Source organism: Theobroma cacao, chromosome 8 (assembly GCF_053813885.1).
Source record: "Theobroma cacao isolate CCN51 chromosome 8, ASM5381388v1, whole genome shotgun sequence".
NCBI lineage: Eukaryota > Viridiplantae > Streptophyta > Magnoliopsida > Malvales > Malvaceae > Theobroma > Theobroma cacao.
Window position 1 is genome coordinate 2,405,484 of NC_142646.1, and position 16,088 is coordinate 2,421,571.

General features: G+C 36.2%; 3 protein-coding genes across 9 annotated transcripts; all 3 read left to right on the forward strand.

Annotated features, from left to right (window-relative positions):
• Positions 1–1,991: 1,991 nt before the first annotated feature.
• Positions 1,992–9,532, forward strand: LOC18591636 (serine/threonine-protein kinase STY46-like). 7 transcript variants are annotated; one of them, XR_016027896.1, is made up of 16 exons: positions 1,992–2,491; positions 2,895–3,009; positions 3,203–3,300; positions 3,433–3,546; positions 4,204–4,258; positions 4,370–4,480; positions 4,780–4,830; positions 5,448–5,623; positions 5,699–5,806; positions 6,796–6,869; positions 6,983–7,158; positions 7,763–7,858; positions 8,080–8,173; positions 8,553–8,681; positions 8,847–8,900; positions 9,124–9,138. XR_016027896.1 is itself a non-coding variant. In XM_007017864.3 (15 exons), the coding sequence occupies exons 1-15, from the start codon at positions 2,298–2,300 to the stop codon at positions 9,259–9,261; spliced, it is 1,641 nt and encodes a 546-aa protein (XP_007017926.3). In that variant the 5' UTR covers positions 1,997–2,297; the 3' UTR covers positions 9,262–9,532. The 7 variants fall into 7 exon arrangements, 1 of the variants encoding a protein (XP_007017926.3); XR_016027898.1 differs by lacking the exon at positions 9,124–9,138 and having other exon boundaries at positions 8,066–8,173; positions 8,601–8,681; positions 8,847–8,901; XR_016027899.1 differs by lacking the exon at positions 9,124–9,138 and having other exon boundaries at positions 8,066–8,163; positions 8,601–8,681; positions 8,847–8,901.
• A 1,130-nt stretch (positions 9,533–10,662) lies between these two features.
• LOC18591637 (mechanosensitive ion channel protein 6-like) lies at positions 10,663–14,198 on the forward strand. The gene is made up of 5 exons (XM_007017866.3): positions 10,663–12,300; positions 12,651–12,774; positions 12,863–13,156; positions 13,262–13,464; positions 13,591–14,198. Exons 1-5 carry the CDS (start codon positions 10,811–10,813, stop codon positions 13,877–13,879), a joined length of 2,400 nt encoding a protein of 799 aa, XP_007017928.3. The 5' UTR covers positions 10,663–10,810; the 3' UTR covers positions 13,880–14,198.
• A 548-nt stretch (positions 14,199–14,746) lies between these two features.
• On the forward strand, positions 14,747–15,867 carry LOC108660428 (glutathione S-transferase-like). The gene is made up of 3 exons (XM_007017869.3): positions 14,747–14,984; positions 15,062–15,110; positions 15,205–15,867. The coding sequence occupies exons 1-3, from the start codon at positions 14,778–14,780 to the stop codon at positions 15,660–15,662; spliced, it is 714 nt and encodes a 237-aa protein (XP_007017931.3). The 5' UTR covers positions 14,747–14,777; the 3' UTR covers positions 15,663–15,867.
• Positions 15,868–16,088: the final 221 nt, after the last annotated feature.

Sequence of the window (16,088 nt, forward strand, 5' to 3'; positions counted from 1 at the left end):
TCATTTTTTGTTTTTCTCTTTGGATACGTTAAAACCCAACTCTGCCTTGTTCTTCAACTACGGCCGTGGATTTGACAATATATTATTAATAAATATTGAAAAAAAGTATATACTTTTATAGTTTAGTGATGATTTTTGACGATAATTATGTTATAGTATTAATATTTGTGTTTTTCTATCTATCACCCAATCGTCATTTTATTTTATTTTATTTATTTCCTTTTATTCTTTTGTTGACTATAACATTTACAGGTGAGCATTTGATTAATTCGATTTTAAAATTTTAAAAATTGAATTATTCGAATTCTTAATAAAACTAATTGAAATCAATTGAATTATAATAAAAATTGAAAATAACCAACGTTTATTTATTTAAATAAAGGAGCCTTTTTGAGGTATAATTTATAAATATTAACAATATATGTGAAATATATTTTTGAAGTATATTTTATAAATATTATAATATTTCAAATTATATTATTAATAATCATTTTCGATTGATTCGTTTGTAAATTTTGAATATTGAAAAATTGATCAAAGTAACTTAATAAATTATCTCTCTTAACTAAATAATATCGAAATTTAAAAAAATTAAATATTAGTTAAATTCAATCGATTATAATAGTCTAAATAGATTAATGCTCATCTCCAATAAAGATTGCTCAAGTTCTTTTATGCTCTTCGTATTGCTAAAATATCAAATTATACCAAATAATTTACGGTTTTGTATCATCATCATCATCATCATTGAAGTTCCCATCTAAGACTTGATTAATGCTACTAAAAATAATGTTTAAAAGATTATTATAAAGGAAACAACTTTTTTAATTTAGGTATTGATGAAAACGGTAATTCAAAACTTAACAATTCACAATTCATGACACGATATAATTATATAAAACTATTCAATTTAATTTTATCCTTGCAAAATTGCAATTCAAATGAAAAGTAAGTTAATTAGCCACATTCAACAAATTTCCTATTTTTGAGCTTTTAAATCACTAATTTGAACAAGATGCTTCCAAGGAAAACTAATCACATTTCGGGGATAATTATTGTAATTATCTTGGATTAGTCAAATATAAATTTTAATCTTGGTTTCTTCTTTATAACATGAAATCAGGATTATCAAGTAAAGTTCACTTTTGAAATCCGTTAAGAAAATTATATAAATTATTTAATTATAACTATAAATCAATACTATTATTTAATTAGACTACAATATTCTATATTACAATTTTTAATATATATTTATATAACTCATTTAATTTATATAATATGCACAATTTTATAGTATATGAGTTGTCTTCTTATACTGACATGATGTACTGCTTTACGTACTACGAATGCTACCATTCCTCAAGCTTTTGCACCGTACCTTTGATTACTATAGGTTGAGATGTCACATCCTCTGCCCTCTATCATTCCGCTATCGATTGACTTTCCTTACAGATTCCATTTTTAAATTGGTTTAAGCAGAAGTTTGTACTAACACGACTCACATGAATCATGCATATAACATAAACCATGAAAGAATAATTAATCTGATCTAAAATGTTTAAAATATTCAAAGCAGTCGAAGCCGGCTTTTAATATAATAAGGTCGAAACAGCGGAAGACCACCCACACCGATTAGTGAGAATATTCACCCAAGATTTTAAAATTACCAAAGCGGGAGGGGAGAGATTTGAGAAAGATTCCATGGAGTGAAAGTGGTGATCATGCGTTAATAAGAGTAGATTAGGTGGGGGAATGGGACTGGAGACGAAGTCCCATTGGTTACGACTGGAGGTGCGTGATGATGTCATAGAACCAACCCCATTGGATTACATAATAAACAAAATGGAAAATTGCCTTCTAATTATTACCGGGTTTATTTTAATATTAATTTAAATAGTAAAAATATTTTAAACCGCGGGTGATATAAGCAAAGCAAAGGCAGTATCGTTAGAATCCACGTAGGTCTTGCGCTTGTGGGTGCGCATTACGCCCTCACTTTAGACGTTCAACAACCAAAATTTATCAGTTTATAAAGGCGGAGAAAAGGGAGAGGGAAAGCCCAAAAAGAAGCAAAAAAAAGAAAAAAAAAAAAAAAGAAAATGGAGAAGCCATGGGTGCAAAGCTGAATTTATCATTACGCAAAGAAAGAAAAGTTTTCTCCGTCGTTTTGCTTTCGTTGTTGCCATTGCGTTCTACGTCTGATCCTCGATACGGTCGTGTTTTAAAATCTGAATCAGAAACGTTTTTTGTTTTTGTTTTTGTTTTTGCTTTGGGTTCATTTGCTCTTTGTGTTTTGGATGGTAATGGGGGATACGGAGAGTTGCAGTAGCAGAGCGGTGGATTTCGCGCCGTGTCAGAGTCGGAAACAGAGGCAGAAGGTTGAAGTGTTTAACGAAGTTCTTTGTCGACTTAGGGACTTGAATATCGAGGAGGCGAGCTTCCCTGCCTTCGAAGATGAACTGTGGGCTCATTTCTCTAGACTTCCTGCTAGGTACTCCAACAAGCACTGAATCCTTGCTGCCGCCCATTTTCATTTGCGTATTACTTGTGGAATTTGCTTGGTTGACTGAATTTCAAGTTTTAAAAGTAAGTATATTTGTGTTTGCTGACAAAGAAAACGAGAATTTCAAATATCAGCAAATTACGAGTTGAGGTTAGTGAGGTTTTGTGTAGGGAGGAAAGTGTAATTGAAGAGAGTTTAGTTAACTTTTTCACGTTTTTGCTGGGTTCTTTCCTCTGGTTTCTTAGCTGCCAAACAGAGCGTCTGCCATATGCTGCTGTTCTCTTTTTGTTTTTTCTTTTATTTATCAGGAAATGAAGTTAACTGGAATTTCCATTCACTGGCTCTTTTGGCGTAGATTCAATGAGTTAAAAAGCGTATTTGTTTGTTGTAGGTATGCGTTTGATGTAAATGTGGAGAGGTCACAAGATGTTCTTATGCACAAAAGATTACTTCACAAGGCACGCGATCCTGCTACCAGACCTGCAATCGAAGTTCGGCCTGTGCAAGTATTTTTACTGCATATTCTCATTCATCTATCAATACCAGCTGCTCCTTTTCTTTTTCCATAGCAAATTAGTCTTATTTAGTGATCTTTGATGCTTGTTCATGAAAGGTATCATACAATTATTCTATGTTGGTTGCTTTATCATGTCCCTTTGAAGGCCTTGTAGCAATTTAACAAATGTTTCTCTTATACAGGTTCATTCTGCCTCTGATGGAAATAGGGTTGGGTCGGTGCATTTGAAGTTTGCAAGAAAAGCTGATGCTCAGTGTTCTGATTATCCCAACAAAAAGAGGCATGGTTATGTAAACATCTATTTGGTCTTCTTCAAAAATGTAAACTCTGATATGGCTTAGGTTTCTGCTAAGTTCTATTTTCCTGAATGCTTTCCTTGCTCCTCCTTTTTGTTTTTTCTCCCCTATTTTAGGTTTCATCCGCCACCTGCCTTTGGTACATCATCTGGTATTGAGCTTGTGCATGAAGCTAAAAGAGGTGTTAAAGATATGGATGTTGTAGTTAATGGCAATCTAATTGACTCTCGGTAAATACTTCTAAAAAGGTTCTCCCCTGCTTTTTGGTATTTTTTATTTTTATTTGTGATCTCCTTGGGAATTTTGTGCAATGTTTATATACCATAGTTATTCAATTTCTACACAACTTCATGCAGATCAACTGCATGGATTCATTTAGGATAACCTTCTTGAAAGCATAGTAGAAGAACTAAAAGATATAACCAGAGGAGAAAGGATGTCTTCCTAGTTAATAAATTATCCTTTGTGTGCTTATTGTATACTATGGCAAACTGTTCTCAAGTCTTGACATCTGGGTCTGTAAACTTACTAGCTAAGTGCAAAACTGTGTAATTTTGTGTCATGGTATGTGGTCTGCATTGCTTTGGATATTTGTTGTTAGATACTCTGTACTTTTAAATTCTGCACTTAGTTTTAGTTACCTTGTTGATTTACACTGGCTCTGCATTGCTTTGGATATTTGTTGTTAGATACTTTCTTGTCCACAATGTCATCTATGCTTCCTGCCTAATGCTATTCTTTTCTCCTTAAATTTTCCTTTTATTTCTTATTCTTGCTGGTGAATGAGAGGTATACAACTTTGAAAGTTAGGAAGTCTTTTCTAATTATTTCTGGAAGTTTCTATTGATTGTATGTGAAATAATATGTCTTAATTCATAATTTTGTAGGCTGATGCATGAGATCACTATTTCAACAAATGACAAGCCAAAACTTCTAACACAGGTGGTCAATGTCTCTTGGTTTGTCTAGTTGTGTAAATGATTTTTGGATAGGATATCTGGTCATTAGTCTTTTTAATTTCATTATTAAGGGTATTTTTTGTTGAAATTTCAGTTGACTTCTTTACTATCTGAGGTTGGGCTAAACATTCAAGAAGCACATGCTTTTTCCACGACAGATGGCTATTCCTTGGATGTGTTCGTTGTTGATGGTTGGGCACTTGAGGTATTTTACCCTTTCTTCTCTTTTGATATGATATCAGACCAAATCACTATTCCCTGGGGAAGAATGTCACAGAGTTGATAATGGTATCAATAGAATATGTATCAGTCTTTTAAGCTGCATATGTTATAGCATTTAGATCGATTTCTTTCTTTCTGATTTCATTATCATTTATCAGTCTTTGAATTAGTTTATTGACTCTCACATCTAGATCTATTAGACTTTGAATTTTCTAATAAATTTGTGTGCCTTTCCATCAGTTAATCACTTGGATTAACATTCTTTTATATTATGGATTGTAGGAGACTGACCAGCTTAGAAATGTATTGATAAAGGAGATATCCAAAGTTGAGGTAAGCTCACTTGCTATTCTCCGTTATAGCTACAATAATTCATTATTTTGATATCTTGTTCTTTCTCATGGTGGACAAGGATGTTATGTTTGTTAGTCACCTATTTTTACTTTTAAGTCTAATTTAGCTCAATGGTTTATGTTAAACTGAGTACAAGTTCAGCTGACCACATTTCTGGATCATTCTATTTTTGTATTCTAACTGAAGTGACTATGGAAAATATATTCTTTTGTACTAACATTTATCTTCCCACATTGATGATTATTTTGATTGGTAAAGTAAAAACTAATTGTGTTGTGTTCTTCAGTAATACAATACTTTGTCAACATTTTGGTGCAGTATGTCTTATTTGGTGCAATGAATTTTTGGTGATTTCATGTTTATTTCTCATTAAGGATATGGCCTAATATTCTAGAAAACTTTAACAAATTGAATTTTCTTGATTATCTTTATATTTGCTCCTGCCTGTGCTCCTTTTATTTTATCATTCTAACCTACGAATTATTTCTAAAAGAAAAAAGAGAGGATAATCATTATAAAGGAAAATGTTGAAGTATCTTGTTTATAGTGATCTTATAGCAGTGCATAGGTCTCTGATAATTTGAAGTGCTCTGCAGAAGCATTCCTGGTCAAAATCTCATGCCTTGTATCATGGGAGGGAGCTAAAGCAAACTGGAAACAAACTTGCCTCCAGTCATGTAAACATCCCTTCTGGTGGAAATGGTGTTTGGGAAATTGATACTAGCCTGTTAAAGTATGAAAGCAAATTGGCTTCAGGCTCCTATGGTGATTTGTGAGTTCTTTGTCCCAAAATGCCTTGCTCTGTTTGTGCATAATACTTGTGAATTATATATTTTGACTGGTGCAGGTATAAAGGTACTTTCTGTGGTCAAGATGTAGCCATTAAAGTACTTAGGACTGAGCATCTAAATGAGAACTTGCAAAGGGAATTTACTCAAGAAGTTAATATCATGAGGTGTGATTAATCGCAATTTGTAATTACTGTAGACTCTTCTTTCATCTACTTTTCTTTTTCCATGTTTATACTTTCTTTGTATGGTCACTGTCCCCAATGGACTTTTATTAATTTGGTGCACTTTCAACTTAATAATTCTTATCTAGAATTTTTCTTGTTGAGAGTTCTTGAAGATTTAACAAATATGTCCCTCTAATTTAACCTCTTTTGTAAAGTAGTTGTTCCAGGTGAAAACATTCTCATATGCAGCCTTGAAATTGAAAGATACTCCTACTCCAGTTATCCTTGTATATGTGCATTGTTTTGGCTTATCTCTTATTTAAGTGACTTGTAGATGGATATGATATCTCCTATAAACTTACGACTCGGAAGTGTTACATGAGACTTCTTATTGATCATCTAGGACTTCCAATTTGGTAATGCATTTTATCTTATAGAGAAAGGAGTTATGCATATGTAGCAGACAAGCCATAGCATCTAAAATGCTTATATAAATCTTTTAAAAGATAAATTCTCCCTCATGTGGATGTAATTTTCTTGATGTAGAGTGAATCTTTTTCTTCTTCCCCATATAACTGAGTTGAAAAAACATTATCCAGTTTGCTCCAGTTGAATTGTCACTATACAGTTCATGCCAATTGTCATAGTATTCATAATGTTCCTTGCTGGTCATGAATTAATGATATAGAAATGTATCTACTCAGTATCAAGTCGATGACCTTCTCAAGCTCTCTAATTATCATAAGCTCTCCTTATCCTTGTCTTGCTTCAGAGTGTTGATTCTGCCTTCTGAAAATGTCGAAAAAGTCCAAATTTTCTTGTTTCCTCCATATCTTTTTGGATAGTTCTTTGTACATAGTCTTACATATTTTTGATGAGCTAATTTAATTTCCTGTGGATTCTTTAAGAAAAGATAAACTACTACCTACATCCTACTATCGCGAAATTTAGCTTTCTTCTCCCTTTGTTTGCTTCTTTGGAATTTACAGGAAAATTCGGCACAAGAATGTTGTTGAATTCATTGGTGCATGTACCAGACTTCCAAGCCTGTGCATTGTGACAGGTATGACTTATGACTTTCTATTACACCAAGCTTCCTGACTAAATATGTAATTTTCATTTTCATTTTTCAGTCTATTTCCGATTTCAATTTGTATATTTTCTGTTCTTTTTCAGAGTTCATGTCTGGTGGAAGCATGTATGACTTTCTGCATAAACAAAAATCTGGTTTTAAGCTTCCATTCTTACTCAAAGTAGCAATTGATGTTTCCAAGGGAATGAGCTACTTGCATCAAAATAATATAATGCATAGGGATCTGAAAGCTGCCAATCTTCTGATGGATGAAAATGGAGTAAGAGATTCACCTTTTTATGGTATTTACTTTGTAAATTTGTTGCCTTCTATGTGAACAATAATCTTAATTCTTGAATCCTGAAAAAGTTCTACTACTGGTTATGGAGGTATCTCTTGAGGCTTTTTAAATTATAGTTGATGGTTCTGGTTTTAAAAGAATAATACCTTGAGGATTAAGAGTTTGAGAGGAATTCATACTGGGTACGGGTATTTTATGGGGGTTATGGCTGTGGTTGGATAAGAGGGGTATAGAATCTTGATCTTTTTTTTCCCATGAACATGACACCTAATGGATTTGGGATTTCTATAAATGCTACTAGGCAGTTTGTAGCCCCATTTCCATTTGATGGCTTGTGCTATGCTTTTGGTATTAATAGTCAAACTCAACCAAAGTATCAAACTAACAATGAAATTTATCTTCTATTAGAACGAAATTAATATTATTTGGGAGTGGGTAGGGAGGATTGGCCATAACATGAAGTATTGACTATTTTTGGTCCATTTGCTTGCATTCAGATTATGTTTATGCTATATATACATTGCTTGTGCTGTCTGGTCCTTGATTGCCATTTTTCTTTACACACTAAGGATCTCTGTCACAGGTTGTCAAGATAGCTGATTTTGGTGTTGCTAGGGTGCAAGCTCAGTCAGGTGTGATGACTGCAGAAACAGGAACATATCGTTGGATGGCTCCAGAGGTTGGTATTCTTGTTGATGATCATTCTTTCATGGATATCTAACATTTTGTTTACCTTGTGAAAATTGATGATATGGAATATTAGTTCATAACAAATCATTTTTTTTAAATCCAGTTCTAGCATGAAATCCTGCAGGGTGCTTGCCCTAAGTGGGCCTTTGTAAAAATCATTTAATGGCCACTAAGGGCAGTTTAAATTGATTTTCAGTGAATCTTGATTAGGTGAAGGATTTAAGAGATTGTTTGCTGTGGTGAAAATTGAAGGTCAGCAAGGGTTATGGTGCATTTACCGGAGCATGAGTTGAGGTTGTAAGAGGTGACGGTCTCATTTAACAAAAAGTGAACCTAGGTAGAATAGAACTAGGACAAAGGCTATATCCAGTTATTTTTTTGTTGGTGCATAGCTTTAATAAGTTAACCAAGTTGAGAATTGTTTCTATTGATGACCTTCCAGATAGTTTGTTCCTTTTTCATTTTTAAAATGCTCTTATGTTTCTTGTTTCAGTTTCCAGGCCTTAATTCTTTTGTTTACAAGTATGGTATAATTTCAGACCTTGAGCAGCCCCACAATTGTGTGTCCCATAATCTATTTAACTTTGTTTTAACTATTTCATGGAGCATGATGAGACATGAACCTTTTGATGATATTGCATATCATGACTGTGTTGACGATGACCATTATTTGCCTTTGCTAGTTTCCTCCCAGCTCTCTGACATGATTATCTGGTCTTGATCCATGGAAGGTGATTGAACACAAACCATATGATCACAAAGCTGATGTTTTCAGTTTCGGGGTTGTACTATGGGAACTGCTTACGGGAAAGGTAATTCTCTGGCAATATTTGGATTGAAAAAAGCATCTCGTTTCTTTTTTCACTGTGATAGCTCAATCTTCATGTCAAGGTTTATTTTGTTTTGGCTTTCATTTCTAGTAGTTTATGATTGCACATACTTAAAACCAAACCTCTAATTTTTGTGATTGATGCCAGCTTCCATATGAGAACTTAACCCCCTTACAAGCTGCATTGGGAGTTGTTCAGAAGGTATATTTTTATGAAATAGAACTAGCTGAATTATTTTTGTTTGTCACACACATATTCGTATATATATTCCTCCACTCACATGTATGAAAGTACGATGAAAATTTAGTCTTGTTACTTTCCTTCCAGGATAGTTGGTACTTGTTTCACTACAAGATTTCTAATTTATGACTACCCAGTGTAAGTGCCTTGAACCAGTAAAGAGCTTTCTTTATGTGGATTTCAGGGTCTAAGGCCAGTGATTCCTAAGCATACTCACCCGAAATTTGTGGAACTGCTGGATAGATGCTGGCAACAGGAGCCATCCTTGAGACCTGAATTCTCTGAAATTTCAGATCTTTTGCAAGACATAGCAGGGAGGTAGGGAAAAGTTGGAAGAATCATCCTTTTGCTTATGCCTCTTGTTAGAAATTTTGATAATCTTTGAAAGGGTTGCAGATGAGAAATGGGAAGGAAAAATCACCTAGGAAGTTTGAAACAGGTTGCAGGAGGAAGCCAGCAAGATGGCAAGCCCCTGTGGATAATTTTTGTAGCTTGTAGTATGCATGCTTCTTTTTCTTTCTTTGTGGACTTAACGCTATATTTTCAAAGTAATGGGTAATTATGCTGACATGGCAGCTGCTTATCATTGCAAACTATGAATACATTTTCTCTACGTGTATTTGCACCTAAAAAGAGAAAATAGGAGATGCCATTGCTTGATATCTAATCGAGTTTATCAATAAGAATAATCGGTTTAAACTCGATATTTGCCTACTCTTCAGGAGAATATGCCCTTGATCCAGACTGCCTTGCTTTTTCTTATGCTATTCTTAGCACTGTAAATACTGAATTCTCCACTGCTGATGCTAGGTAAAGCATTTTATTCGTTTACTTTGATATGTTTCTTGATGTTTAACCCATGATCACTCCTTAGAGAAGATTAGGACCAAAAACACGACAACATGATTTGCTCAAGTGCTCGAACAATTTTACTGTGAAGAACGCTTTTTCAAGTGAAGGGAATATGGACGATGAATATGTTGTACCGATGCAAAATCATTCAGGATATTGGATTCCATCTGTTGGAAAGAGCATATTTGATTTACTTTGCCGTTCCTTGTAGCTTGCTCTTTTCCTAGGCCTTTTTATCGTGCCAAAAGTTAAACTATACTTATTCTATATAATGAAATTTAATAATTTCATAAAAGTTATATTCCATTAATAAGTATTATTTATTATATTCATGAAATTTGACATGATGCGCTAATTAGATACAATAAAATCTGATGATATGATAATATGATATATCATTATTAATCGTTTTTTTTTAAATCAATATATAGAGTTAGATTTTATATGTATACAATTATTAATGATAATTTAAAATAGAATACGTAATTCTAGACATTTTAATTATTTAAGCCCATGCAAAATTGTTCTATGGAGGGTAGAAAGTTCCAACTTCTTTTCTACTATCTTTACTACCTTAGCTAGGTTTAGTTTTTATTTATATAACTCAATGATGCAATGTAATCTACGTTCGTTGGCCAATTCTTCACTCTGGAACAAGAGCTTCGTTTTCCATTTTTCTTGGGAATCGGAATTAAGCTAGATGCTGCAGCCAAGTGTAACTGTGTAAGGAGAACTTGAGGCTCGACAGGGGAATTTATTCCAAGCCAGAAAGAAAAGAAAATGCTCCATTACTATAAGATGCTCTTGGAACCTTTTTGATCGCATGACTCACGAGGGTCTTTTCACAAATGCAACTTCGGCTTGGTCCCATTGTTTTTCAATTTAACAGTGCATGGTACTCGAATTTTTTCCAAGGAAAAAACTTCCCATCCTGTTGTCTGCCCTGCGATTTAAAAAGTGCTTTGAATGGTTAGTAATTCTCCATACGAGGAGTTGGAAGAGTTTGATAAGTTCCTGTAATGGAACCGTTGAGAAAGTCTTTGAAATCATACTGTTCTAATGCAAAACAGCTACAAAACCCTGAGGAACAACCTCTCCTGTTTCACTCCAACGACAGTCAAATGGCACAGTCCTCTGAAAAGCAGAGAGAAGGAGAAATCGTTGTTAACATTGACAATACCGATGCTGCGGTCAAAGAAAATGGGAACACTTCAAAGATCACCGGTGATAACTCAAGGGGTAAGCCTTCAGGTTCATCGAAGAAACCCAAAGTTTCATTTCATGAAGTGTTAACTGAAGCTGTTCGGCAGAAGAGCAAGGACTCCTCAGGCCTAAAAGAAACACGCCAATGGTCTTTTGGTTCGGATGGAGGACAGGTTTCGAGGTGCAATTCGAATGACTATATTCGACAGAACTCATGGAGGCAACTGGTGAGCAAGACCAAGTCCAGGTTGCTTGACCCGCTCGAGGACCCATATGGAAGGAGCGACAGAATGAACTCTGGAGAAGAGTTCAAAGAAAATAACCATGATGAGGAAGACATGGAAGACATTCCAGATGAATATAAGCTGCTGAAATTCAGTGCACTGACAATACTTCAGTGGTTGAGTCTCGTTCTGATTATAGCAGCCTTAGTTTGTAGCGTGGCCATCCCCGGTATAAAGAGACAAACGCTTTGGGATCTTCAGTTATGGAAATGGGAGATCATGGTTTTGGCATTAATCTGTGGACGGCTGGTTTCTGGTTGGGCAATTCGAGTTGTTGTGATCTTTATCGAGCGCAATTTTCTTTTGCGGAAACGAGTTCTCTATTTTGTTTACGGATTGAGAAGGGCTGTTCAGAATTGCCTCTGGTTGGGCCTCGTTTTGCTTGTGTGGCATTCGATCTTTGATGACACGGTCCAGGAGGAGACCAACAGCGAGGTATTACCCTATGTAACAAAGATTCTCGTATGTTTCTTGGTGGCTACCTTGATATGGCTTGTGAAAACCCTCCTTGTTAAAGTCCTTGCTTCATCATTCCATGTAAACACCTTCTTTGACAGAATCCAGGAAGCTTTATTCAATCAATATGTCATTGAGATGCTCTCTGGTCCACCCTTGTTTGAAATAAATAACGCAGTAGGAGAGGAAAAGGATGATACCTCCGAGGTTGAGGAGTCACGGAGTGATGGGACTACTACGGCTGATAACCTCAGGGCAACACTTCCTCCAAAACAACAAAATACCACAAAGGTTGGCAACGGTCCCAGAATTTCAAGGACAATGTCTAAGATGAAAGATAAGGATATCCAACTTGACCACCTTCGTAAGCTGACTCAGAAGAATATATCAGCTTGGAATATGAGGAGGATGATTAATATGGTTAGCCATGGGCACTTGGCTACTCTAGATGAGCAGATACTGAATTCCGACATAGATGATGAATCTTCAGTGCAGATTAAAAGTGAATGCCAAGCAAAAGAAGCAGCTAAGAAGATTTTCCAGAATGTGGCTCGGCCAGAATCTCAGTAAGTTCTCTTCCCTTGCGCCTAAGTGTTTGAGCAGTTGATTTGAGTATCTGACCATCTTTACCCGAACATAGCTCTTCTTTGTTTTACAGCTTATTTTTCTTCAATCAACCTTTTTGAGCTTAATGAGAAACAATGATTAATTTGGTGATATATTAATCTTCTAACAAAGAAAAGAAACTAATGAATGAATAAATAGTATCCATCTTTATGTGTATGGATATAGACTTGAGGAATTTATTAGACAATGATGCCAAAATGAAGTTTGGGAAGCTTTGCATTGATGAATATCTCTAAGCTATTGATGTTCAATGATGCTGACAACTTAATGACGCGAATCTCTGTATCAGATGCATTTACCTTGCAGATATCATGCGCTTTATGGGTCGAGATGAAGCTTTGAAGGCATTGCATCTCTTCGGAGCAGGAAGTGAAGAAGAAGGAATCAGCAAGGCATCACTCAACAATTGGCTGGTAATTGGTGTCTAAATAGGAATTGATTAAGGTTTCAATTTCACAAATTTGTTTAGAAACAGCCTAAAGGACTCTTTACCTCTTCCAGGTCAATGCCTTCAGAGATCGAAAAGCACTTGCACTGTCCCTGAATGATACAAAAACAGCTGTGGATGAACTCCACAATATGTTGAACATCCTTGTAGCCATTGTCATTGCCGTAATTTGGCTCATCATATTAGGAATTCCTGTCACCCACTTCCTTGTTTTCATAAGCTCACAGCTTCTCTTGGTGGTATTTATCTTCGGGAATACCTGCAAGACAGTATTTGAAGCAATAATTTTTTTATTCATAATGCATCCATTTGATGTGGGTGATCGTTGTGAGGTGGATGGAGTGCAGGTAAAGAAACCATCATTAATTTGAAGTTCTTCCTTTCCTTTCCTTTCTTTCCAGGGTGAAAGTATTTATTTAGTATTTACTAATGTTTGTTCTGTTGAACCTCAGATGATAGTGGAAGAAATGAATATATTAACCACAGTGTTCTTAAGGTTTGATGGCCAAAAGATCGTTTTTCCAAATAGTTTATTATCTACCAAGCCTATTGGCAACTTCTACCGCAGTCCTGACATGATAGAAACAATTGAATTTTGTATCCATGTCTCAACTCCATCAGAGAAGATTGCCATCATGAAAGAAAGAATAATTCGGTAAGTATTAGTAAGATTTATCTCCTCTCTCATTAGTTTTCTGTACCTTAGCTTCACCTTGTTGAGAATAAAATGTCGAATTGGATACGTTTGAGCTTTCTAAAACAGCAACTGTCGCAATTCTAGGTACATTGAGAGCAGGGAGCACCACTGGCACAAGAATCCTCTGGTGGTCGTGACTGACGTGGAAGACATGAACAAACTGAAGTTTTCAGTGTCGTCTAAGCACAAAATGAACTACCAGAACATGGCGGAGAGATGGGGTAGGAGAGGCCATTTACTTGAAGAAACGATTAAGATACTGAAAGACCTTGACATTGAATACCGCCTGCTGCCTCTCGATGTGAATGTGCGGAACATGCCGACTTTGGTTTCACATAGGCTGCCTTCAAATTGGATTGCTTGTACTAGCTAATTTACTGACTTAGAAACCGGCTCTTGAATAATGTCCTGAGGACATGATAACATAAAAGTGCAAGCACTGGAATGAACAGCAGTTGGCAAAAAGAACCTGAAGTCACCGTTAGGTCTCCAACGATCTTAAAGGCACCAGATAAGGGGGTATCCATGTGCATAGGAACATGGCAGATCCCACAATCAGGAATCGAGAAAAATGTAACCTGAGTATTTCTCTTTGTGTACTAGAATTTGCATTAATTATAGTGTATGTTTGTGAACATTTCTTATATTTGTCCCTGAACTAAATGAGAAGTTCCATTGCTGAAGTTTGGTAATTGCCATGTTCAGAACATTTCTTATATTTCTCATTGCTGAACTAAATGAAAGGTGCAAACACCTCGCACGTGGTAATTGCCATGTTCAGAATTTCAGGACACAAGCCGATGGAGTTTGGTAATTCCTAGTTTCTGGGTTCCAAATGATGATACATATACAGAAACTAGGAACCCAAACTTAGCCAAGTAGAGCCCAAAATGGTGCTGGTGCATACTGCTATTTAGCTTCTGCTTGTGGGCCTTGATAGTAGCACTGCACAAGCAATAGACCTGAAAACCTGATATGGGCTAACGATGCCATAATATAAAAAGCCCAATGGTTATAGCCTAAGGTTTTTAGTCTGCCAAATGATGATAAATAATTGAGCCTGTTATCAAATCAACTATCCCTTCCATGTTTCCATCAGTTATTTCAGGCCAATAGAAACTAGGAACCCAAAGCTTACCAGTGGTAGAGCCCATAACGATATTGGTGCAGGCTGCCGCAGTCCCATCAAGCTCCTCTTTATGTCCTAGGTGGACCCAATTTACCTGCCCTCATCAAGCAAGGGATAAAGCGGCCAGAAAATTCTGTTTTATATGGTGGAGAGCGTAACAAGAAGATCAACAGATAGACAAGACCAGAAGTTCCCAATGGCAACTCCGGTGAAAGTTTACGGCCCACCAATGTCCACTGCCGTATCTAGAGTCTTAGCCTGTCTTCTCGAGAAAGATGTGCAATTCCAGCTCATCCCCGTTAACATGTTCAAGGGCGAGCACAAGAGTCCTGATTTCCTCAAAATCCAGGTACATACGTTAATTTGTCTTGCCTGCTTTCTGGTTTAGTACCTTCTTGTTTCCTCACAAATTCTTGGCTTTAACAGCCCTTTGGTCAAGTACCGGCATTTCAAGATGAGAGCACCTCCCTCTTTGGTAATCATCCACAACTTTGGTTTTATTCTACTTCGGACCAATTTTGTTCTCCCTTTTGTTGGACAGTGCCTAAAATCTAGGTCTGGGATTGCAGAGTCTAGGTCAATATGCAGGTACTTATGTGAAAAGTACGCAGAGAAGGGAAACACAGGATTGTACGGGACAAACCCATTGGCGAAAGCTTCCATCGATCAATGGCTGGAGGCTGAAGGGCAGAGCTTTAACCCCCCAAGCTCAGTCCTCGTGTTCCAGCTCGCATTTGCACCACGAATGAAGATTAAGCAAGACCAAGCCGTAATCAACGAAAATGAACAGAAGCTCGCCAAAGTGCTGGAGGTGTACGAGAAGAGGCTCGGGGAAAGTCGGTTCTTGGCGGGCGATGAGTTTTCCTTAGCTGATCTTTCACACTTGCCTAACACACATTACTTGGTGAATGCTTCTGATAGGGGAGAGCTCTTCACTTTCAAGAAAAACGTGGGGAGGTGGTGGGGTGAGATTTCGAGCCGTGATTCGTGGAAGAAGGTGGTTGAAATGCAGAAGCAGACGACTTGAACCATGGTTTTGTTGGCTTTTCTTACATGGTAGTCTTGTTGAGCTTTTGCTTCAAGTTCAACTAGGGTTTTTCCATATTTGCTCTGTTTCCATGTTGTTGTTACCGTTGTTGTTTACCATTATATTTCGTGGATTTCCCCGAACAAATCATGACACGATCAATGTATTTGGTTTTAAGAATTAAAATACAATCCTTCATCTATCAGTTCAATTCGTCACACAACAATTTACTACCAAGTTGAACTATGCAATGCAAGAATGAAAATTGGGAACTACTCTCTGGTGACCCATCCATTTCCCGACTGCGAGTATGTAGGTGGGCACCAAAGATTGTCTTTACTCTTCATCATCTCCCAGTATTTCAATTCGAGAAAGAAGAAAAGCCCAAAATAGTTAAGGTTGTTAGTTTCCTCAAAATCAAACCAA